This window comes from Cryptomeria japonica, chromosome 5 (genome assembly GCF_030272615.1).
Source record: "Cryptomeria japonica chromosome 5, Sugi_1.0, whole genome shotgun sequence".
NCBI classification, from domain to species: domain Eukaryota; kingdom Viridiplantae; phylum Streptophyta; class Pinopsida; order Cupressales; family Cupressaceae; genus Cryptomeria; species Cryptomeria japonica.
The window spans coordinates 609,550,198-609,575,471 of NC_081409.1; the positions used below are offsets into that span (position 1 = coordinate 609,550,198).

A 25,274-nucleotide genomic window follows, 5' to 3' on the forward strand; every position below is an offset into this window, starting at 1 on the left:
GTTTGGACCTGTTTGGAGAGCGTGCATTCTTCGGAATTCAGTAGCTTTGAGATTGTGAAAGAGCAATCGAATTGTTGCAGCTTGGTTGGCTTCATTCAAAAGTCAGATTGAATTGAATTGAATTGGGGCAGATTTGGCTTCTTACAAGGCAGATTTGTTGTGGGGTTTTCCTATTTACTGTTTTGTTGATGATTCTTCTGTGGTTTGGAGGCTTCTTTTCCCAAACACACAGCTTGCTCATTTATTGGCACCATCTTCCACTGTTTGGGTGTCTTAGTATTTAAATAAGAGCAGATCTGAACTGTTCCAAAATAAAAATCAAAACTTTGTAAGTTGCTGATCTATTCTTTCTTTTCAATAAATTGGCTAAGGACCTACGGGTATGCTTCTAAATTCTCCAATTCATTGTTCCAGTTGATGAAATTCATGTATTATTCAATATGTGTTGCAAATTAAAGAAACCCTCTTCTGCAACTTCTGTCTATTTCTGAAAGACCATCTTAATAATTAAAAATTACAAAGATCTACAAATTACAGCAGGTTGAAGAGTTGAACCAGCAGGGGTTCATCACGAATTCAAGTTCAATTTCTATTTCAATTAAGGTTAATTTCTAACCGGGGTTTGCCTTAGGCAAAGCCCTATCCATAACATCTTCTTGATGTGTTTTTTATGCACTATGCAACATAGAATAAAATACTATGTATTCTATCCTCTCTTGAATAAAATCTTCTTATGCTAATCTTCGTGATCATATGACGTGACTCCAAGGTTCCAAATGTCAGGTCTTGACATGCTCTTGGATAGACTCGATGTGTTTGATGTCAAATTGTTGGAATCACGAGGGGACTTACATTGAATCTTGAATGCTTGTATATTGCTGGAATGTGGAAAATTACTTGACTTGGAAAATAGCAAGAGAATAAAGGGTTGAGAGAGCTAATCTAATCCTAAGAATGTAAAAGCGATAGACAATCTTTGATGAAACTCAACTAGACTTTGCTTTTCCATGCAAAGCAACAACTTCACACAGTTTAGTGCAATCTCCTAAGGTAAGCGTATGATGTTCAAATCACTACCATGAGCATAGACACCATCAAAACAATGCATATCAATGAATAAGTAGCAATTGAGGTTAAGCTTGGCTAAGATGGATCCAGTTGACTACGCAAGATACTTTACAATCAGCAAAGTGTTAGTAGTATGGATGTACGAATTTCACCATTGATCATGCACAAAGTTTTTTCATCCATCTAACATGAGGATCCAACAAGAAACCATGCAATTATGTACAAGAAACAACACATTGCACCATATCTTCAATGAAAAGGATGTTTATTTACAAACTTGGCAACAATTTTTGCCTTCTCCTCCTAGTCTACTCTAACTATCTACTATTGAAATACTCTTGAACTATTAACTATTAACCCTTACAAATGAAGAAGTAGAGCCTTATATAGTGCTCTCATTACAATTGAGTGGCTCAAAATTTCAAATTGAATCCACATAAATGGCCAAGATTGCAAGATAGAAAACCCTAATTAGGGTTTGTTACACCCATTACAAAGCATTTAATGCTTGACCAATGACAAAATTACATTGAATAGGACACATGTCCTTCATTGAATTATTCACCAGCAGATGATGAGGGTAGGTACATCGAACTTTGTGCCCACATGTGGTTGTTATACGCCTCGTCGAATGAGTCAGGTGCATTGAACCTGGACGCCTCAACTTAGAATGATTTGATTAAATAAGTGATGACTAGGCACCACATTAGCTAACCCATTGTAACTCATTACAAGTTGTAAATGAATCAGGCATATCTCTTAATACTCAACATTATCCAAGCGCCTACAGTGAAGAATGGTATGATGGTGGGAGATACTCCCAAATTGCATCATCTTCCTAACTGGATCACCTTCGCCCTGGAGCTTCCATCTTAGATTACTCTTGCTATACTGGCAATGATTCTTGGATTTCCGGAGGAAATTCAAGATAATTTAAGATTCTCTTCCTCTAGCACATGCACTCTCATGCTTTCTCTTGTGAATCTTGTGCTTCCTGGAACTTGGAACACTTCTATGTGATGAAATCTCTCTCTTCATGAAGCAAGCTGACATCCTCATGTTGCATATACCTCCTTAGCTTGAAGTGTAATGTTAAAAAAATGAAGTATATGTGTTGACTTCCTTTGATGTTACGCCCTATACTTGCTTTACAATGTCTTTCTTTGTGATGGAAGTTATCCTATCCGCTGTCTTGCATGAGCTTTGAGACTTAGAGTGTTGCAATGTCTTTGACCCTCCTTCACATGCTGAAGTCTCGAATGGTGTGATCTTGATGTTGTAGGCGAGTCGATGAGCCTTCATCTTTCCTTTTCATATGCTCTGCCAGCTTCAACTTGAAAAGAGTATGGATACAAGTCAAGAACAATACAGATAAAATACTTCTCACTATCCTAAATCTAGCCTTCAAACCATTACTTAGATCAAGAAATGTCTGATTTTACTGGGGAAATGATATTCTTAGTTTTGATCCACATCTGATTTTGCTACTTTCGTGTCTGATTTGACAAGTTTCAGGTCTGAGACATGCCTGATTTGCATTGGTTTCAGGTCTAAGACCTACTACTACCATGGATTTGGGAAGTAACCTCTCAGGAAGTTCGGGTTTTTCTACACCCATTGACAATCAACATGAGCAAGTCGGACTTTTCAAGTGGCAAGGGAAGTTCATGGATTTCATAGGGCAAAGGAAGTGACCTCTTTCTTCCTTTCTCCCTTGCACCCTTTTCATCATTTGATCACTTGCATGATATGCCTGATCTATAAAATCATTCATTTCCTAACAGCATGAAAGAGCATTTAAGTGTTCACTGGAAGTCTCCAAAGAAGTTTGGGGTTTTCATTAGGCAAAGGAAGTGCTCATGAGGTAGGTCTAGTATTTAGGAGGGCAAAGGAAATGCTCATGAGGTAGGTCAGGGATTTAGGAGGGCAAAGGAAATGCTCATAAGATGTCAGTTTCTCTAAATCAATTAGTTGGTTCAAGGCATTCCCATTAATTGCAAAAAGATTTGCCTTATCCCAATCATCACTATCTCCTCGCTCAAAGTTCATCTTGCTGAGTATAAAGATCTCATCACGTTGATCAAGCTTTTAGGGGGTCAAAGGAAGTGCCTATGAGCAGGTCGGTTTTTTTGTAGGCAAAGGAAGTTCGTGGATTTCATAGGGAAAAGGAAGTGAGTGAGAGCTGGTCGGACTTTCAAGGGGTCAAAGGGAGTGACATCAAATGTTTAATTTCGCTCATCCAATTACCTTGTTTTAAGCCATTCCATAATTGTTTAGGCCTTAACCAATCTTCCTTTCAAGAATTCCATTCTCCTTTGACAATTCTCCATATTCAAACTCAGCACTTGATCTCTGATTTTGCAGGCAAATGATGACAATCAAATGGAATGATCATCACAAATCATTCATTGCCTAAGTTTTGAGAGCTAATTGACTCAACCACACCCTAAAGAGAGAGAACCTGATCACTTCCTGGCCACCTAAGAAACTACACTTCCTCACGGAAAAGGCTAATAGCAAAAGACTAAAACTACCAACAACCAAGCTTAAGACAACTAACCTAGAAAGCGAAAAAGTGGGGGTCCCCATTTGCAATGGAGCGATGTGTGAAAACGTCACAACACGTCTCTCCTTCTCTTTCTGTGTGAAGGAAACAAGTTCAAGAGTTGTACTTGGGGATTTCAGTTGAGTCAACTGTGACAAACAAGTCAGCTTTCGACAGAGCAAAATTTGGAGGACCAGGGCAGATCTTTTGCTACCTAGTCCCGAAAAATCAAGCCAAACTTTTGGAAATAGGTTCTAAACATCTTATTTTTCCTAGATCTCAGTTGGTGGCTCCATGGGACATTTGTAGCTTGTTGTTTCTGTCAAATTACATCAATAATCCCTAATTTTATCCTAATTTCACAATTTAAAAACCATTTTAATTTAGAAAGAGGGAACCAAACCCTAACCAGTGAATCTAATCAGAATTTCAGCCCTTTCCTTATTTGGATTGAGGCTAGATCTATTAGGTTCACCCCTCTTTCAATGTATTGGCTAATTTGGTTAATTAGTGGTCTTATCCTACTTGGTGAAACACTAGTTCCAAATCACACCTCTACAATTAGTATTATGTGCAAAGATATGATTTTCTACAAAACTACTTTGCCCCTCTTTTAGGTGAAGCAATCCAATATATACATGAAAGTAGATCAAGAGATCAAGAATACCAAAGGAGATAATCATTGTTTTGCCTTGGGAATCCATGATGTCATCCGTTATAGATAAGGAGACTGTGGTGGTGGTGAGCTTGTCTCCTAGGAAAAAATACTAGACTCTTAGTGTTGCATCTAATTAAAAAACAATTGGATAGGGCTAATTTTGTTCCAATGGAAAATCTTGTGCTTATGCTTCTATACTATTCCATTTTTCAGTTTTTAGCCAGTAAATAGTCTAATGTTTACTTTTTTGTCAAAGGATAAAGATGTAAATGGTTTCTTTTGGTTTACTTTGTAAATGTCAAGCCTTTTTTGTACAAAGAACTAAGCCATTAGAATATTTTTTCTCCGCTCTTTTATACATAGACTTGCCATTTACCAAAAATTCATAGAGAATTATAGAAACAAATAATACAAATAGTATAACCTGACTGAAAAGAATCCAAGGTTTAGAGTGAATTCTACAATTCTAAACTGTATGATGAAAGTAGAATCTCGTGACCATATTTTCTTGTGGAAAACTCTTAAAGTTCCATGACTTTTGTTAATTTTGTAACGTCGGTCGTACTATTTCATGCTTCCCATATATATATATTTGATTACATATACTAATATGTTAACGTTAACTAATGATAAATAAAACCAAAGTTAACTTATCGTGTTTGACCAACGGTTACACCGTTCATGGTATCGGGTGGTAAAGCGATTCTCAAACAAGTCGCACTCCTTCCGATCGGGTAAGTAAACGGTGACTAGTTTATGTACTGTGGTGAGAGGTAGGTAAGGAAGAGATGTGTCTTCCCACGTGGGAAGACATATCTCTTCACTACATAACCCCTCATCCACTTATATAGCATGCTTACATTGAGGAGGATGCACACACCGAAATTGATAAGTGTGGTGCATCTTTAAAACACGCTATAGCAGATAAAATACAACTTTCAGATCATATCTCCATCTCTTCTATTTTGATCACAGAATTTTGAAAGAACTTAACATGGTATCAGAGCGAAGTTAAGGAAGATCATATTAAAATTCTGTAACGATCTCATAAACTTTCACCAGGCTCTTGCTAAGATCACATTCCCATAATCCTAATGGTAACCGGAGTTAGATTTGAAGATAGATTAGATGGAGCATCAAATTTTGTATCTTGGAAATTCAGGATCATGCTTGTTTGAAAGAAAATAAAATTGACTCCCATGTCAAAAGTGAAATTCCTGAACCCTCTGATGATACAGAGAAAATTCAATGGAGCAAGGACAATGAGAAGGCCCTTAAGATAATTGTGGATTCAATAAGAGACCACATTGTACCAGTCATTTCTAAATATGAGACGGCCTTTTAGATGTTCAAAGCACTAGCTGACATTTATGAAATCAACAACACTAGCATGGTTCTCACCCTAAAGAATCAACTACACCATATAAAGATGAATAAAGGAGAAACAGTTACATCCTATTTCTTGAGGATCACTGAGCTTAGGGATCAACTATCCACTATTGGACATCTAGTAGACAACAAAGAACTTGCTATGATGGCCCTAAATGGACTTCCTACCTCATGGGAATCGTTCATTAAAGGAATCAGTGCTCGTTCTAAATTTCCTAAGTTTGATAGATTGAAAACCGATTGCATTCAAGAGGAATCTCGGCTTGTCACAAGAGGAATAAAACAAAACAATGGTAATGAAGACATTCAAGTTCTAAACTCTAATTCCCACAAGAAAGGAAAGAAGAAGAACTTTAAGAGAAAGAGGGACAATAGCTCAAATGGGAAGAGGTCTTCAAAGAAGAAGAGAGACATTTCTGAAGTACAATGTTTCAGATGTGACCAATATGAGCACTATGCAATGAAGTATGCAGATAGGATCAAACAACAAGCTTCAATGGCAGAAATCAAGAAAGGGAGTAATTCTGAGAAGCTAATCTTCTACTCAGCCCTCTCTAGTCAAGTCACCTCCAGTTTCAACACATGGGTGATTGACAACGGAGCATCTCGACACATCACTGGATTTCGTGAGCACCTAGATACACTTGTGGAAAGTTCAAATGAAGAAGTGACAATTGGTGATGACTCAAATTATCCAGTTATGGGAATAGGAACCTGCAATATCAACCTAAAGTCAGGCACATCCCTACAGCTGACAGGAGTTCTATTTGTACCTGGTATAAAGAGAAACCTTGTCTCAATTTTTGCACTTGAAGATAAGGGTTACAAATTAACCTTTATGGAAGGAAAGGTACTTGCTTGGCCAAAGAACTCCACCATCAAGAAATCCCACACCATTGGAGTAAGACAAGGGAGCCTCTACAGACTTTGCACCACTCCACCTCTAGCCTTGATTCATGAGACTCCAGATTTGAATGAACTTTGGCACAGAAGATTAGGGCACCTTCATTTCCATGCCCTACCTAAGATAGAGAAGATGGTGATCGGCTTAACCAAGCTACGTCAAAAATCTGAAGGACCTTGCAAAGGGTGTGCCTTGGGAAAGAATACTAAAGGGTCTTTTAATTATAGCAACAGTAAATCCAAAAATGTATTAGAATTAGTTCATCCTGATTTATGTGGACCCATGTCTGTACCCTCATTAGGGAGATTTTTATATTATGTAATATTTTTAGATAATTATTCTAGGAAGACCTGGATATATTTTTTGAGGTACAAAGAGTCTGAAGAAATCCTTTCTAAATTTAAGGAATTCAAAGCTCTTGCAGAAAATATGACAGGTAAGAAAATCATAACCTTAAGAACAGACAATGGGGGGGGAATACACTTCTGATATGTTTAAAGATTATTGTATAAATGTTGAGATTAAGAGGGAGTTAACTGTACCTTATAACCCACAACAAAATGGGGTAGCTGAAAGAAAGAATAGGGCTATAGTAGAAGCTGCTAGGGCTATGTTATTTGACCAAAATATAGAAACCTCATTTTGGGCTGAAGCATCTAGGACAGCTATCTACATTCAAAATAGATGTCCTCATTCTCTTCTTGACAATAAATCCCCTGAAGAAGCCTTTACTGGCAACAAACCTGACATAAGTCATTTCCGGATCTTTGGGTGTCCAGTCTATATTCATGTCCCCAAAGAAAAGAGGTCAAAGTTAGAACCTTCTGGAAAGAAAGGAGTATTTGTTGGGTACAGTGAAACCTCTAAAGCTTACAGAATATACATACCTAGTCAAAGACAAATTGAACTAAGCAGAGATGTCATCTTTGAGGAAGACATAGCATTCAGGAGGTCCAAAAGCTCCAATGAATTAGAACACCAAGATCCTCCTACAAGCTTGGATGAGGATTCCACCCCTGAGATTCAGAGGGAGACCCCTGAAGATGCTGAGCATGAAGTTCAAGGCTTACCTTTAGAAGAAAATTATCCCGAAACTAGGAAGAGACCACTTTGGGCTAAAAAGATGCTTCAAGAAGCTGAAAAATTATGCTGCTCCAAAGGGGACCTTCAGAGAAAGTAAGAGACCTAACCTATTTTCCAGTTATACTGCCTTGATGAGTGAGATCATTGATGCAGAACCTTCCTGTGTTGGAGATGCGCTCAAGCATCAAGTTTGGAAAGATGCTATGTCAGAAGAGTATCAGTCAATTCTGAAAAATGATGTCTGGGATATTGTGCCTAGACCTAAAAGCAAATTTGTGGTATCTTCTAAATGGCTCTTCAAAATCAAACATGCAGCAGATGGCAGCATTGAGAAGCACAAAGCAAGGTTTGTTGCCAGAGGTTTCTCACAGAAAGAAGGTATTGACTATGAAGAGACATTTGCTCCTGTTGCCAGATACACTTCTGTCCGAGCAGTTTTGGCTATTGCAGCATCTAAAGGATGGAAAGTCCATCAAATGGATGTCAAGACTGCTTTTCTAAATGGTAAGATTGAAGAAGAAGTTTATTTGGAGCAACCTAAAGGTTTTGTGATTCATAAGGCTGAATCACATGTCTGCAGATTAAAGAAAGCTCTTTATGGACTGGAACAGGCCCCCAGAGCATGGTATCAAAGAATTGATCACTATCTCTTGGAATTAGGTTTTTTCAAGAATGAAGCAGATCCAAATCTCTACTACAAGGTAATCAATGGTGAATTATTAATTTTTATTCTTTATGTTGATGATCTACTAATCACAGGAGAGGATAATTGTATTTCTCGATGTAAGAAAGAATTAGCCTCTGAGTTTGATATGAAAGATTTAGGAATTCTTCACTACTTCCTTGGATTGGAAGTTTGGCAACAGGTAGATGGTATAATCCTTAATCAAGGAAAATACACCATTGATATACTCAAGAGATTTAGAATGTTGGATTGTAGATCCATGACCACACCTATGGAGACAAGTCTGCACAAGCTAAAGGAAACAGCTGCAGGATCTGAGTTTGCAGATCCTACACTCTACAGACAGATTATTGGATCTCTGATGTATTTGGTAAACACAAGACCTAATATATGTGATGTTGTAAATGCACTAAGTCAGTTCTAGTGTGAACCCAGAGAAATACATCTTGTTGCTGCAAAGCATATTCTGAGATATCTTCGAGGAACTATTGGTTTTGGATTGAAATATAAACATGTAGAACTTGACCTACATGGATTCACTGATTCTGATTGGGCTGGAAGCATAGTTGACAGGAAAAGCACATCAGGATGTTGCTTCAGTTTAGGATCAAGAATGATCTCATGGATATGTAGAAAACAGTCTTCAGTTGCTCAGAGTTCTACAAAAGCTGAATACATTGCAGCCTCCATGGGAGCAAGAGAAGTTGTATGGCTCCGGAAATTGCTTTTAGGAAAGTTTGGTCAGCCCTTAAATCCTACTGTCATCTGCTGTGACAATCAAAGTTGCATCAAGCTTTCAATGAATCCAGTATTTCATGACAGGTCTAAACACATTGAGATTCCTTATCACTATGTTCGAGATATGGTGGAAAGGAATGTGATCCGACTGATTAGTATAGGTGATCAGATTGCAGACATTCTTACCAAGCCTCTCTCCAGGATGAAGATTGAACACTTTAGAGATAAACTTGGTATGGTTGAAAATGTTATTTAATTTTGAGATAGAGTCTCATTTATTCTGATATACTAATATATTTAAAGATGTTTAGTGTGTAAACTCTTTTATTTGTCATGTGTGTGACTCCATGACTGCATGGGCCTTCTATGAACATTATTGAAGGGTGACAACTTTTCAATAATGAACACTTGTTTCAAATTGATATTGTAAGGTGACGATTTTACAATTATCAATTTAACTATCTTGATGGATATCATGTGACTTGATATCTGTGGACATGTCATGATAGTATATATATCTCTGAGACATTATGGTAGGTATATGTTGGTTGATATCATTAAATAAACCATAATTATGAGAGATCTTCATGGTGAATATTATGAACATAATATTCGTGGATATGCCATGAAATCATTATTAGTATGGTAGGCATCATGTGACTTGATGCCAGTGAACATACCTTACTTGATAACTATGAGTTACGGTGAGTATCATGAGACTTGATATTCATTGTTGAACCATATCTTTGAATATCACTGGGGTGATATCTCCTCTCTTCACAATCAATGGATGAATTGTGATGTTTTCTCTAACATGAAATGTGTCCTCCCTAGTTAAGAGGGAGTGTTAATTTTGTAACGTCGGTCGTACTATTTCATGCTTCCGATATATATATATATATATATTTGATTACATATACTAATATGTTAACGTTAACTAATGATAAATAAAACCAAAGTTAACTTATCGCATTTGACCAACGGTTACACCGTTCATGGTATCGGGTGGTAAAGCGATTCTCAAACAAGTCGCACTCCTTCCGATCCGGTAAGTAAACGGTGACTAGTTTATATACTGTGGTGAGAGGTACGTAGGGAAGAGATGTGTCTTCCCACGTGGGAAGACATATCTCTTCACTACGTAACCCCTCATCCACTTATATAGCATGCTTACATTGAGGAGGATGCACACACAGAAATTGATAAGTGTGGTGCATCTTTAAAACACGCTATAGCAGATAAAATACAACTTTCAGATCATATCTCCATCTCTTCTATTTTGATCACAGAATTTTGAAAGAACTTAACAACTTTCACATGATGTGATAACTGGAATGAAAATATTTAGTAGTCCTGAAATTTGAAATAAAACTTCTAAAATATGTGGCGACTACTAGCATGATCTTAAACAATGGAATGTTGCATTTTAAAGTAGATTAATTTTCAAATGATGCAGAAATTGATCAACTACCAACACACTCTTACCAGTCTTCCCTTCAAGTTCATCTTGGGAATATACCATAATATAATACGACTTTTTTGTTTTCTGATTTACTTTAGAAAGTGAATTGATCTATCCCCTAAAGCTGCAAAGGAACTGCTCTTGGATCGCAGAGCTAATCCAAAAATATAACAACTTGATTGTAAGTACTTTTTGCTTCAGTTGTGTATATTTTTTGCATCGACATTTTGTATCACACTCAGTGATTCATCATCAGGAATCAGGAAGAGGAGATAAATATGATTTCGATTGCAGACTTAATACTTAAAAACAAAGTCTAACACACCAACTTGATCACAACAGGGCTTTGGTCCTATCCTAATTTCAGGCTAAAACAGAGTCTAGAGTACTTATGGTCTAACTGGATTCAATTAAACAAGCAATTATCACAAGATTTATATTTTCAGCAGTCCCTTCTCTCTTTTCTTATCTTTTAGATGAAATTGTCATCTTGTTTGAATTTCAACAAGCAAGCAACAACTGCTAATCTTAGGGGAGTGATAGAAACTTGGAAAAGATTGTCAGCAACCTAGAAATTGAATGTAACTAGTTGGCAGAACATATTACAATTATAATCAGATTAAAAAAGACTGAGTCAGTAAATGTGGCAAAAGAGCTACTGAAGAACAAATTAAATTTAAATCCCAAATGTTAAGTTGACATAAAATTGATGAAATTTCTAATTATTCATCTAACATCTTAATATTTTCTTTTGGCAAGGTAACTTAAGATTGAATAACCACAAGGTACAAAATTTTCATGGTTCACTTTATCTCTAACAAATCTCGTTCACCTATAGGAAATAATCTTTCCCGTGTCCATTCCTACAATAGTGTTTTTAATATTTGAATGTCGTGCATATCTTGTTAGAGACCATTTAGACTTGATGCTAATAAAATATATAGAGATTTCATAGCCATGTCCAATGTTCTATCTTCAATATTGTTTTTAATTTTTGAATCCAATCCTTGCACTTATTTTGAAAGTATGTAGTCCTTAGAATGAACTATCTTTCCTACTATAAGTTACAATGGATCAATGTGTACTTCTAATAAATATTGACTGTACATTTACAAATAATTAAATGTGTTCTTGTAGCAAATAACTGGCACTCTTCGCCAAAAGAAGACTGTCATTTTCCTTAGGATTCTCACAACTGTTCCTCTGTTATTGGATGTCAAACAGGTGTAACTTTTCTAACTAAGACTTCATCAAAACATGATGCATGCCAAACTATTTTAATGAACAGATCATCAATTTCATATTTAACTGCTATTATGGAAAAAGTATAGATTTTGAATGAAGAGGAACCAGCATTCCACATAGCATCTTTAAAGATAATTTTCTTTACCTTTAGATAATGTAGTGCATAGAGTGCAAATGCTGGGGATTTAGACACTCTTATTTTGGGCGGCTCATCAAAAACTCTTACTTTACCAGTCAAAGTATCTTCTGCCTTCTCAAGTAGCACATCAACAGAATCTGCATCACCTCTCTGTCAGAATTGGACAACATTAGATGGTTCAATAGCACACTGTGCAATGGAGAATGAAATGAGTACATGCATCAATTTATCACTATCAGCAATTATCAGTGCTACTTACAATGCGATTCATAACATACTATCCTCCATTGAAATGTAATCCCCATTTCTAACAAATATAAATGTAAAAGTGGGAAAAGAAGAGGATATTACCAAATGAATGAATTTTTTCTTGGGTCAAAATACATAAGTATGCAGTATACACTAAGTGGTTGCTATGCATGTAGGAATCATTGAACCTTGTGGATTAGAAAAACAACTCAAAACTAATGCCCAAGCCAACTAAGTGGCAATCTGGTATGTTGGGAAAAGAGTGATTCACAAGTTATCTATCCAATCAATCTTATGTGTAAGCTACATATCAAGAGAACAAAGGACTTTGTAGAATGAAAATGATGTTGCCTTTTTCCATACGAAAATTCCCTTCTTTTTTACATTGAAAAAATTAAAAGAAGATGCCAAGAATGAATTCTCATCTGTATTATCACTATTACCACAGAATTTAGATGTAATATGAAGATAGAGAAAAGTCTAAATGGAAAAATCAGTAAATTAACTTGAGTTGAACCACAAACCAATAGTTATGGTTTCAATCTAGGTATTTAATGTAATAAAAGAAATTGAGCAGATATCAACCAAAAACTTCTAATTTCTGAAAACTTCAAACTTCCACAACCCATAATATTAAAGATCAGGATTCTTAGAAATCGTGATAGGAAATTAGAGAATCAACATTTGAAGTCACACTTTGTGATCCATCATTAGAATGAATGATAAGAATGCAAATAATGGATCCTTAAATAGCATGAGGTACAAAGTGAAGAAGAGATCAATACATAGTAGACAATCACATAATTTCAGTCAACATGATTGAACAAATCTCTACAAATATTAATTATTTTTTAGTTCTAGTTAATTAATTTCATTATGAAGCTTAAGCATGTGAATGATAGACTTCTACAAGTCACTAAGCTTGTACTTGGAGGTAGGCTGTTTATTAACAATTAATCTATATTATTGAATGCATCATTAAATATTATAACATCTCAATTTAAATGTTTAGATTAGCAGGCATTTACTTTTTAATAATACAATTTGAAAATCCTATATATCAAGGTCTTATCCCTGTTACTTCTCTAACCCAAACTGAGGAGGGAAAATTATTGTGCTAGGGCGCTTAGAGACCATCTACAAGCAGGCTTGCTCAAGGCATTGGGAATGCATGTTCGTACCCATCTTGGGACTTGTTGACGTGTTTTTAAGGACTACGCCGAACACAGAATAAAGTTTCCAATTGTCACTTCACTCTCTCTTGTTTATAATTAGACCGTATGCTTAGATTGCAAAGAAAGATCAAATGGCTAATTGCAAGGTTCCTTTTGCGCGTGGATGTGACTCAGTTGATGGGTTTGTTGTTAACCCAAGGGGCCTTACGTATGCTCACAGAAGATCTTAACAAACTTGTGGGTTCAAGGATTTCTACGCGAATGATTTGCAATGAAAGCTCTATTTTTTGAATTTTTGGGGTTTGAAATATACGGAAAATAAATGAGTGAAGGGTTTAGAAAACTAGGCTAAGACTAATCTAATCCTACGAACAAGGAGATGGGATTACTTATGTGAAATCCAACCACGCTTCGCTTCGCCAGCAAAGCACAACTACACGAAGGCGGTGCAATCTTCAGAGGATGTGTTAAGGATTTTCAAATGACTAATGGAAACCATCAAATCAAACAATCTCCACTAATAATCGAAGTTAAGCATACACATATAACGGAGGCTCAGGCTAACTTTGCACAGTATGCAACAATCAGCTGCACACGGAAAGTATGAGCACGGACTTTGCAACAGGCAACCCTATCAAATCCAGTTCATCTAACAACATGAAAGCAAATCTAATCTATACGAAGAGAGTGAGATCATGCGAGCTTCAAAACGACACAAGAACACACCAACAATAGAACAATGTATTAAGTATTTTCTTCAAAAACTCTTAGCAACAACCTCTCCTCCCTTGCAAATGAGGGGGGGTCACCCCTTTATATAGGCCTTGGGCCATGAAAACATGCAAACCCTAATTAGGGTTTCACCGTAAAAGATGTTAAGGTTTGATCAGATTTAGAAGTTATGGTATTTTAATTTTTCTATATAAGATATTGATCACAAAGTCTTTATAATTTCTTCTTGAATATTAACATATATATATATATATATATATATGTCAATTTGCAGAAATTATAATATCAATATTGATGATATGGAGAAGTAAACAATATAAAGAGATTGTAATGCAGATCAGAATGGTATATATAATGTTGCTGATGTATGCTTAATCCAACGATTCCAAAATATATATTTTGCTGTAACTTGTTCGGCACTTATTGATTACGGTACCTCCCAAGTCATATTGAATCGGTTTTATATATACAACAGCGTGGAGACATGTCTCCGTAGGGACATGTCTCTACACGAACATAGTCCGCGTAGAGACATGCCTCTACGTAGACATGTCCACGAATTGTTATCAGCTGTTTATTATCGATGACTAACATCGATACACATTGTGATATAATTAAGTTCGATACACATTGCAATATAATTGAGTTCGATACACATTATCGAACCGTAGTTACATCAAGGCATTACTAATGATATCGGTATCATAGTATGCTATCATTGATAGAATAGTATGATATCGATATCATTAGTATGGATATCGATACTCAATATCGATGTATGAATTATTATCAACAATGCGATAAGTATTGTCAGCGTGATTATTATTATTAAATAGTATGAATAACAGATTTACATCATTAGCAAGATTAACAATGGTTATATTTCAATCATGTATATATGTATATATAATATACATGTACAATATTAAATATATATATACATGATAGTTATCTTACTATTATTAATCATGTATTATGATAATCAATAATCATAGTGAAATACAAAGAAAAGATAGTAATCAAATGCTCAAGGCCGATAAGCCACTTATGCACTTGATTTCATCGATAGGAGTAGTCCGACCAAAGCTACAAATCATTAACAAGAGATTCTCCACTCAAGATGCAACAAGGTGGGAATCAGCAATTAAAACCCATCATGCCCATATAATTAATTCAATAAGCCCAAAAATGGCATCCATTTGTGCATTAAATGCACCCCATTACATCAAATTTACCCAAAATACCATAAATATTCCCCATGCAAACATAAATGCCCATCATTCTTCATGCGACAGCTACATGCAAAAGGAATCTGTCATAAAATCATTAAGATGACGGCTGCATGCAAAAAGATTCCTCATGCATTCAAGATGCATTGACAGGGTCGCCACTAAGTCAAAATATCCCAGCAGTAAATGTGTCGCCACTACTCAGTCAAAAGATTCTCGTCCAAGAATGGACGACCATTACCCTGTTCATTAATTGCATGCGCAAAGTTTTACCGATGACGGCTTCCAGCTCTCCTACGGAGACACTTGGCACACTTTCAATGTCAAACTCCATCAAGGTGATTTCTTCCTCGCACCTGGAGAAGAAGTTTTCCCATTCCACAATCATTTCCTGCACCTTCTTCATGGTGTTGGAAAATGAGGAACATTCTGAAAATGTTCCTTAGAAAAGGAACCCACGAAGAAGAACTCATGTAACTAGGATTTCAAGGAGTTTACTGTTACTCCATCCTCATTGAACCTCTTTGTGAACAGTGCTTCGATCACATTGATCACTTCCTCCTACACCCTTCTAATTGAGTCTTTCAAAGTTAAAGACTCCATGCTGAACTTTTCAAAGGTATTCTTTCCTGAGCAAACGGCGCAGAACAATCGGGAAAAGTCATAAATTTCATTCTCTTGGACTACTTTTCCATCAATCAATGTTTGCTTCGGAATCTTCATTAGAGCCCTAAGTCGCGGAATGGATAAGTCCTGATAAATGTGGACATCTTCCCACAAACCTTCCGCTATCTCCAATCTGTTTAGAAGGGCCACAAATTTGGTATGAAGTTGAGTCAAATCTTCAATGAACTTTCTAACTACAGTAAAGACATCTTCCACCAATTCCCTAGAACTCCGTGCCATTACTTTGATTACCTCGATGTCATCAACGACTTCCTTAGGGAGGGAGGAAGGAGAAACGAAAGATGCATTTGCTTCCCTGAGTGGCCGCTTGAGACTTATGATATATTCACATAATGCCCTATTTTCTTCCTTCAACCTTTTACATTTTGCTTTTGTGTTCTGCATCTTTTCCCTCATGGCCAAGGAAGATCCTTTGAAGTCTTCAATTCCCTGTCCGATGGAAGCGTACCCAAGGTCAACTTGTCTGATTACATAATCTTCCGGCCTAATTTTATTCCTGTCTTTATCTGCTGCAGGCTCAGCTATATGCAAGGTTCGGGATCCAAATTCATCCCTCACAACCTTGGAGAATTTCTGGGGGAGCCTTCTTCTCTGCTAGCTGATCCATTCTTTTCAACAACTCTTCTAACTCCTGCACCAGATCAGTTTCTTTTTTCGGCTCCCTTCCTAATCTGTCCATCAACCAATCAGGGGCGAGAATGGAGTGATTGTGAATTTCCATCTGCTCTTGCTCCCATGATATTTCCTCCATCTCGCCAAGGATGGCTTCCACGAAACTATCCTGACGAGTTTCTTCTTGATGAAGAGGAATTACCTGTCTCTGACTTCCTGACTGATGTGGTCTATTTGAAGCACTGACGCTAAGAATATCTTGTGCTAGAGCATTGTCAAGGATATTGCCTGGAGGTGGATTTATTGGATTTTCTTGTGAAAACATTTTTACCTCCTGCACACTGGAATAACTAGTCGGTGATTGCATCCCTTCTAGCCTTGCTCTCTTTTGCAGTGATTCTTCTTGTTGCATTTCCTGCTGAACTTCTTGATGAATTTCTTGATGGACTTCCTGTTGGGCTTTTTGTTGGGCTTCCTGTTGGACATCCTTCTTCCTTGCCATCCTCGGCCTTTTTGGAGCACTTTTCCCTCTATCAAGTCGAACTTCTCCTTCTTCCTGAGCTTGTGAAGATCCTTCAGTTGCTTCGCTATGAGAATCTAGACTTCCCATCAACTGAAAATTCGAGTGGACATTTCCTTCCTTCGACCTTTTGATATGCCTTTCAACCCACTGTCTGGTAAACTTTAAAACAAGTCTGGCCAAGATGTCGAGATCGTCAATTTCAGGTTCCAACCAGTCTGGCATTTTAATGGGTTGATCTTTCACCCTTTCAAATTCTGGTTGCAGCAAGTCCGAATCTTCCTTCACTTGATCCGGCACTTGCATTTTCTCACCTATCCTGATGGTGTCAAGGGGCAGTCTGGAATACATTTTCTTCTGGACTTCAAGATCATCCTTGGCACTTGCCCAGTAGTCTTCTAGGTGAAACTTATGCATTAAATTTCACTCCAGCAGCCTTTCTGATTTGGTGAAAAGGATCATATTGAGCTCTAGATGTGTAAAATGCCATGCGATAGAATGCCAACTCCTCTGCTGCTTTCTTAGCTGCCTCCAAACTCAGGCACACCTCCACGTAATCACCTAGGACAACCGGGAATTCAATGGACTGCTTCTACTTCTTTTGTAGTTGATCATAGGTTGTTAATTGTCTCATGAGTTCAAGCAGTACCAACTTGTCGGATGGATACCTTGGCAATTTGTATGACTGGAATAAGAATCCCTGCGTCCTGATATAGGTGAATTTCAAAAATTGCAAAAACGTGGCACCATATTTCTGAACCATGGCCCTAGCCTATGGTGACAACCTTGTGTGCAATTCATTCTGCATAAGTCTTGTCAAGTACATAGTGAGGGCATTCACTAGCTTGTAAGAATTAGTATTATGAAGATGCAACTGAGGATAACACTCATGCACTTTCAGATGTGTCGGTCCACAACCCATGATTCCTTTTGCCGACAAACCATTGAAGCCTCCCCTTCTTGCAAGCATATAAATCACGTAGGAGCTCATGAAGAAGGATTGGGATTTCCTTTCTTTCAAATCTCTCGGTTGTTCGTGCAAGTAGTGGCTGATCAACCTGGCCCAATCCACTAACCCATTAGCATTCATGATTTCGCCGATGTAAAAGAACATCCATGGTTCAAAATTCACAGTATGTTAACATCCCACTATCCTACTTATCATCTTTATCAGGTCCACATATTCCTGTTTGAATTCAAAGATGATGAGAACCTTAGGCATTTTGGAGATATGCAGCCAAGCAACCACTGTTTATTGATCATATCTGCACATCTGCAAGGACCCGCTTCATAAACTGCCTTAGCTCCATTTATGGTCCTGTATGTCATGGAACGGTTTGAAGGAATTCTAAAGGCTTCACCGATTGATTCTGGAGTCAATGTTGCCAGCAGCCTGCCATCTGACGTTGAAATTGTCTTCCACTCTGGATTGTAATGCTTTGCACATTCAAGAATCAAGTTCGGACACTGGATTACAGGAGGAAAACCAGCTGCCGCAACGATTCCGCTCTTGACAAACTTGACAACTATAGGAGAGGGATTATGCCCTACTATCCCAAACATCTTGATCTTGAATGCAGCCAAGTTGAATGTTCCTCGATTTGTATCGTTGATCTCCTTCTACCTGGAAGCAATCTTGGAATCTGGAAGAAAGCCCTTCATTTCTGCTTTTATTTGTGCTTGCCTGGTGATAGTAGCCGCCTTGCTTGATTCTGTCATCCTGGAAAAGCTCCTTGAAAATGATGAAAAACTCTTTAAGTATGACTTTCTTCACTTCTCCAACTCTTCTTTCTTAAATCCTGCACGTGAGAAATGAAATGCATCTTCACGCTTATATAGAATTTCTCCAATCGTGCTGCTAAGTTGGGAGGTCTCCAATTTGGTAGTTTCATTAATTGTGCATCATAATTTCCCAATCACTGCGCCATACAAATGGAACCTTCCTTTATGGCATTGAGTTGCATGTCTTTCTTAGAATATTCTTTCGCCAACTCCTTACTTTCCATTTTTTCAAATTTTGGAGGGAAATTGGAATATTCTTCAAGATTCGCCTAATTCATCTCCTTGGCTTGACTATTCTTCAAGATTCTCCACGCTTTTCCACCATCTCCTATTTTTTAGGGATCTTCCTAAAATTTAGGACCCAGGTCCAATGGAGAGAGAAATCTCTCACAATTCCAAATCTACAGAAATTTTCAAATTCTAATAAGATTCGGTGCCTTAAAATGGGAATTTTAAAATTTATCCCGAGGGGATTTCTGCTTTTCCTCCATCCTTGACCCCTCAAATTTCCATACCTTAGAAGATTTTCTGAATTTTCAATCCTAGGCATGGAATTCACTTTGTAAAGGAATTTCTTCATTTCTTTGATTTTCCTTACCTTCACCATTTTGACGCCTTACATCAATCCTAGGCGCTATTCTCCATTAAACAAGGAAATTTGAACTTTCTTCATTTCCATGGAGATTCAACTTTAGCGGCTACCTCTGTCACCTAGGCGCTAGATACACTTTATCAAGGAACTTGGCATTTTGGACTTATCCATGGCACATCATGTTTGGCGCCCTTGTTCTTTTTCTTGGGGGCTATACTTCACAAGGCATGGAATTTTGATCTTTCCAAACTTTCCCTAGCTCCCTTCAATTGGCGCCCTCCATAGTGCTAGGGCACAAATTTGCCTGAAGCAAGGAATTCATTAATATTTGTCTTCTCTATGACTCCTCCCTCCTAGCGCCTTTCCACCATCATGGGCACGTTTTTATCTAAGGCAAGGAATTCACTTTTTTGAGGAGTTTCCATAGTGTAGTGGTTTTGGCGCCCTATTCCTTTCTAGGGCGGAATTTTGCATTGGTGAGGGAAGTTTGTCTTCGTTGGAGTTTCCATGGACCTTTAACTTCGGCGCCCAACTCTTTCCCCTAGGCGCATTTCTCCATTGGTCATGGAATTCTACACTTTCCAAATTCTCCATGGCAAGTCTTCTTTAGCGCCCTTGGCCCATCTTGGGTGCTAATTCCACATAGGCAAGGAAATTACACCTTTTTCAATTTTCCAAGGCATCCTCATTTTGGCGCCTATCCTCAGTCTGGGGTGCTAATCTTCACCTGGCAAGGATTTCTTCACTTCAACATATTTTCATGCACCTCTTGTTTTGGTGCCAGAGCTGTGGCTTGGGCACTATTTCGACTTGGAGGAGGATTTCATCATTTTCCTTGAATTCCATGACCACTACAATTTTGACCTAGAGATGGAATTTCATCTTGCTCCTTCCAGACTTAGGTGAATTTTTTTTTTTGAGCTTTCCACTTCAAGACTGGATGCCAACACTTAGCCACATTTTTGCTCACTCTAACTGCCTTTCAAACCTTCCGGATTTAGAAATAGTCGTGAATGTTCAATCTTCATTGCCTGCCTGAATGGTCCTGTCAAAAACACACTTTCCAAAAAAAGAAACTTTTCAAAATGTCAGTGTTAAACCCCAAAACAGGACATCGGATGACTTACTATAAATAGAAACTTACTAAAAATAGAAAATACTAAAAATAGTAAGTTTGATTTTCGGCCAAATGAAGACATTCCAGGATGCAGTAAAATCCCTTAAAATATGGAACTTTCTAAAAAATAGAAAGTTGCTCTAATTTCGCTCAAATTTTATTGGGAGGTTCCTCAAAGGGTCCTAATTCCAGTTCTACACTCAGTTTTTCGAAAACCCTAACAGAAACCCCTAAAATATAGGACCAAAGGCAAAAACCCTAAAACTGACAAAACGAGCCCTAGACCTCACCAAATTCACTCAAACGAAAAGAAGACCTAACCAAATGACCCCCAAACACTCGCAAAGAAAAGAGACTGACGAGATTGCCACCAAAAACCAAAACCAAACGATCAAGAGGGCCTAAAAAGTAGGGGGTTCCCCATCTGGGATGGGGTGATGTGTGATTAGGCCACAACAAGACTCCCTCAAGGCATTGGAAATACATGTCCTTACTCATCTTGAAATTGCCTCACTTGTGAGGATTTAGATCACCTTTCCCCACACAATCATACCAATCCTTACATAGGCATTAGCAGAAGACTAAGGACTATACTATGAGTATACTAACTTCTCGTGTATTTTATATAAAGATGTATAAAGATAAAGTATGACTGTCATACATATTGCAGTTTATATTAATATTACTATTAAATTCTGCATAAGAACATTATCAAGCTTCATATATTAAGCATACATATACAAACACATCCCCATGCATACCACCAAGAACAAGGATGTTACTGCCTGTAACTTAATAACAGTTTTGATCTGATCTGATTGATGGTGATGTCACTGGAGGCTTTTGATTCCTTTCCTTTATATTTCTCAATGTGAGAGAGAGGTCATATCTCTTCATCATGTATGCCCTTTGGCAAGAGACACACCATTTCACCATTAGCACCCTTTGAAAGAGTGCAACTCTTCATTATTTCTGCCCTTTGAAAGGGACACAACGTTTCACAATCAGATCTGCACTTCTTATTTAAATCTGATCTGCAGTTCTCCTTCCCATATTATCCCCCCTCTCAAATGAGGTTCTCTCCTCCCTTTTATATCTCATGTTTGAGGGAGTCACAACTTTTCATTCCATGTCTTTTGACCATTCATTAACTTAATTAAATTTTAATTATATTCTTTTATATTTTTATTTCTATTTAATTTTTGTTCTTTTGCATTTTAATATTATTATTATTGTTTACCATTAAATTTTATTTCAAAGTGGGGACATTACAATGTTTAACAATCTCAATAGCCCCCTTAGTTTGTTTTTCAAATTATATTCCACCTTGACCAATTTTAGCTTTAGTGTACAAATGCCACAAGATGTCATATGCACATGGTCTACTAGAGGCAAGATCTAGATGAAGTCATGATATCAAAACCGTGCTATTTAAACCTCTAATAAAAGTAACATCCACTTTCTCCAATGTAAGGCTGACCCCACAGACAGCTGAAGAAAAATACTACCACAACTCAGCTTTGGTTCAAGGGGCTTTGTGGTTGATTTTACCATGCTTCCATTCTTATTTTGGGAATGAAAATGAACTTTGTGATGTATTTCCTCAAGATTATGTCTCTCTTTAAATATACTCCATTATTGAAAAGGATAAAGAGTAAAGGAAGATTATCCGGCTTTAACTCCATGCTAGATGTGTGATAAATCTTCTTCTCCCCATTATTGAATACCCTTGAAGTTTGCTCCATTCCATATATGTTCATTATGAAGACTATTTCCAAAGCAATTTTCTTTTTCGACTTGATTTGTTTCTAAAATTCCAAAACACCTATTTGAGACAGTATAGAGCACATCAATCTTTTGAGATGGATGATAATGGGATGAAGAATCAAGCTTGAAATCCATGTGAGTGCCCATCATGTAAATTGTCATGCTAAGCATCCATCAATCAAAGTTCACATACCAACTCAAAAATACAAAACCTGTTAGGTATTCAATTCCCACTAGTATTCCTTCCATCACTCACCTTAAAGAGTAAATCACAATGGACACAAGATGTACGATTTTGAAGTTAATGTTAGGCACAAACATGGCATCAACAACAAAGTACAAATATTGCAACTTCAACGATATGAATACTGGATAAAGGTCAAAGGTAAAGTTGGTATTCTTAGTCACAACCAAGCCAAACACCAATTTACTATATAAGACCTCCTTAAAGAAACCTTTAAAGGAATTTATTTCCATTCCCCTTATATATGCTAGTAATATAGCCAATAAAGGACTTACACCTACCCTAGACTCAAAACCCTAATATAGGTCAACGGAAAAGTTTGTTGTGAACACTGATTTGTCATATGAGACTCTCCTTGTGGAAGCATTGAAAATGATTTCTTCCCATTCACTTTATACATAGTTGAAATGTTGTACCCCTTGTTTTTGGCCTCGTCACCAAAGCTCGAGAATAAACCGAAATAACTTAGTTCAAGGAAGCCAACTATCAAGGATAGTAGGAGGATGCAAATGCTAAGGATGAATGGCTGTTTGCCATTAGAATTTAATAATTATCCCAGAAGCATAGTGGAAAGCCTTACAAATTATAAACATTAATGTATGAAGAGCCTTATATTTTCATAAAATTGGAAGATAAAGATTAGAAAATTGAAATTTATATATCATTGTTCCTTAGTACCTAAGCTAAGTTAGTAGGACTGCAAGAAAAATACATTTTACATAAAAGTTTTGTTAGATTAAAAAACGAACCGATCCAGATGGGACTGCTATGTTGAGTATGAGCTTCTGTTGACATGACAAGTCAGCGTCTGATGTCCTTTCACATTTCGTCAATTTGGATTTAGAAAGCACAGTCATGCAGGAGCACCAATTGAAGACCATCGCCATAATAACCAGCAGTAGGGCATTGGGCCATTTAATTTTCGGAGGCTTTCTTCTTGTTTTCCCGCGGTTCATTACGATGCTCCTGTGTTCCTCCCCTCCCTCCATTTCTATGAACAGAAAAACAATTCAACCATCTTTCTGCTTCCCTCTCGAGGGGGAGACGAACACCTTCTAACGGCCCTTAACGACCTCCTTGAAACCTTTCAATCGTCGTGGTTGCAAATACTGTTTGATAATGTAAATTGAGTTGATGAATCTTTGCAAAAAAAAAAATATGTCTCATAATGTAGAGTGGCGAAATCTACGACAAGGTTATGCTATGAGATGGTATTATATTTATGGTAATATTGTAATAAAAGTATTTGTTGTCAATTTAAAAATTATCAGATGAATATTATAGTTGTTAGTATTTTATCTTGACTTTAAATTTGATTCATATTAGGTGTATTTGATTTTAAGTTTTATAATAAAATTTTTAGAAGTGTAGTTATAGTGGAGTTTATCATTGATTTTAAGTTTCATTGTTTGACTAATTAGTTGATTTTAAGGTTGATAGTTTGATTAATTAGTTAATTTTAAGTTTGATAGTTTGATTAATTAGTTGATTTTAAGTTTGATAGAGTATGATAGATCATAGAGCATTATGGATTTCATGTAGTCAAATTTAGAAGCTTTTGAATACAATAATTTTAACATTATATAAAATGTAATTCAATATGCCAATTAAATTATATGCATAATAACTATAATAAAATATAAATACAATATTAAAATTCAATGGATCAACAAAATCAAATTTACATTGCATGATATTTTTTTTGAATTATTTAACTCTTTTTTGACAAATTGCTACCAAGGGGGTAGAACCCATTGCATTAAACAAAACAAAAAAGTATATAGGGGAAGAGCACCAATAGATAACATAGTTCCAATAACCATCACCTTATTGTCATGTTGACCCCCCAATAGCCGTCATAGTGAAAACACCATTAATAAATTTGTTTTGTACCAATAGCCGATCATTTTTTGTAATTAATTGACCCATTTGTGCACAACTATTGGAACATTTGTCCCATTTGTGTACCACTATTGGAACATTTGTGCACCACTATTGGGACATTTGTCAACAAGTACTAGCGATTTTGAGTTGACGGTTACTGGAACATCTTTAGTTAGGTATCAGGCGACACTTTGAAATGTGTACTTTTTGACCTTTGTGCACATAACTGATTCCACAGCGTGCATCGTTACTACCCAGAAGCCAGATCAATAGCTATAAGCAGTTGAGTCGCATACGAAGATAACTAAAAAAAAAATCAAAATCCGATATACCATTTAGGATCTATGGGTGCGTGAAGTTAGCTATGACGGCTACTAGTGCTCTTCCCCTATGTTTTAGCAAAGAGAGAAGACCAGGGTTCTAATGGCCTCAATGACCTCCTAGGATCTTCTCAGTTGCTTAGAAGAGAACAAATTATCATTTGCACTCATCATATATTCATATATTTCCATATTGTTGTTCCTCAAACCTTTCCTCGTGATTGCAATAGTATCGACCATATCCTTATTCTTGATGACCTCAATTTTGAAAGCATCTACCACTTGAAAGAATTGGTCCTTAGCTTCTTCAATGCTCTTACTGTTGATTCTCACATGTACGTAAGTTAAAAAACATTGATGAGTTTATCGCAGGCGATGATACTGGAATGCTTAGTTTTCATAAAACAAAAACTTCATGAAAACAAAAGTCACAATCCTCTTTCGTATT

At 36.9% G+C, this 25,274-nt stretch overlaps 1 protein-coding gene across 6 annotated transcripts in view; it reads right to left on the reverse strand.

The window, feature by feature from the left end:
- The window catches only part of LOC131065140 (protein HAPLESS 2), a 296,194-nt gene extending 272,398 nt beyond the window's left edge, over nt 1-23,796 (reverse strand). For 2 of the 6 annotated variants that reach the window (XR_009111380.2, XR_009111379.2), the window contains exons 1-2: nt 23,372-23,792; nt 11,923-12,066 (exon numbers count right to left, since the gene is read on the reverse strand). Coding sequence is in view for 4 of the 6 variants with exons in the window: in XM_057999571.2 (XP_057855554.2) it covers nt 11,923-12,066; nt 23,372-23,611 (384 nt within the window). In the remaining 2 variants the exon portion in view is untranslated. Of the gene's footprint in view, nt 1-11,922; nt 12,067-23,371 lie in introns of all 6 variants that reach the window. The other 4 variants (XM_057999571.2, XM_057999569.2, XM_057999570.2 and 1 more) reach the window with 4 other exon arrangements.
- Between the last annotated feature and the right edge of the window lie 1,478 nt (nt 23,797-25,274).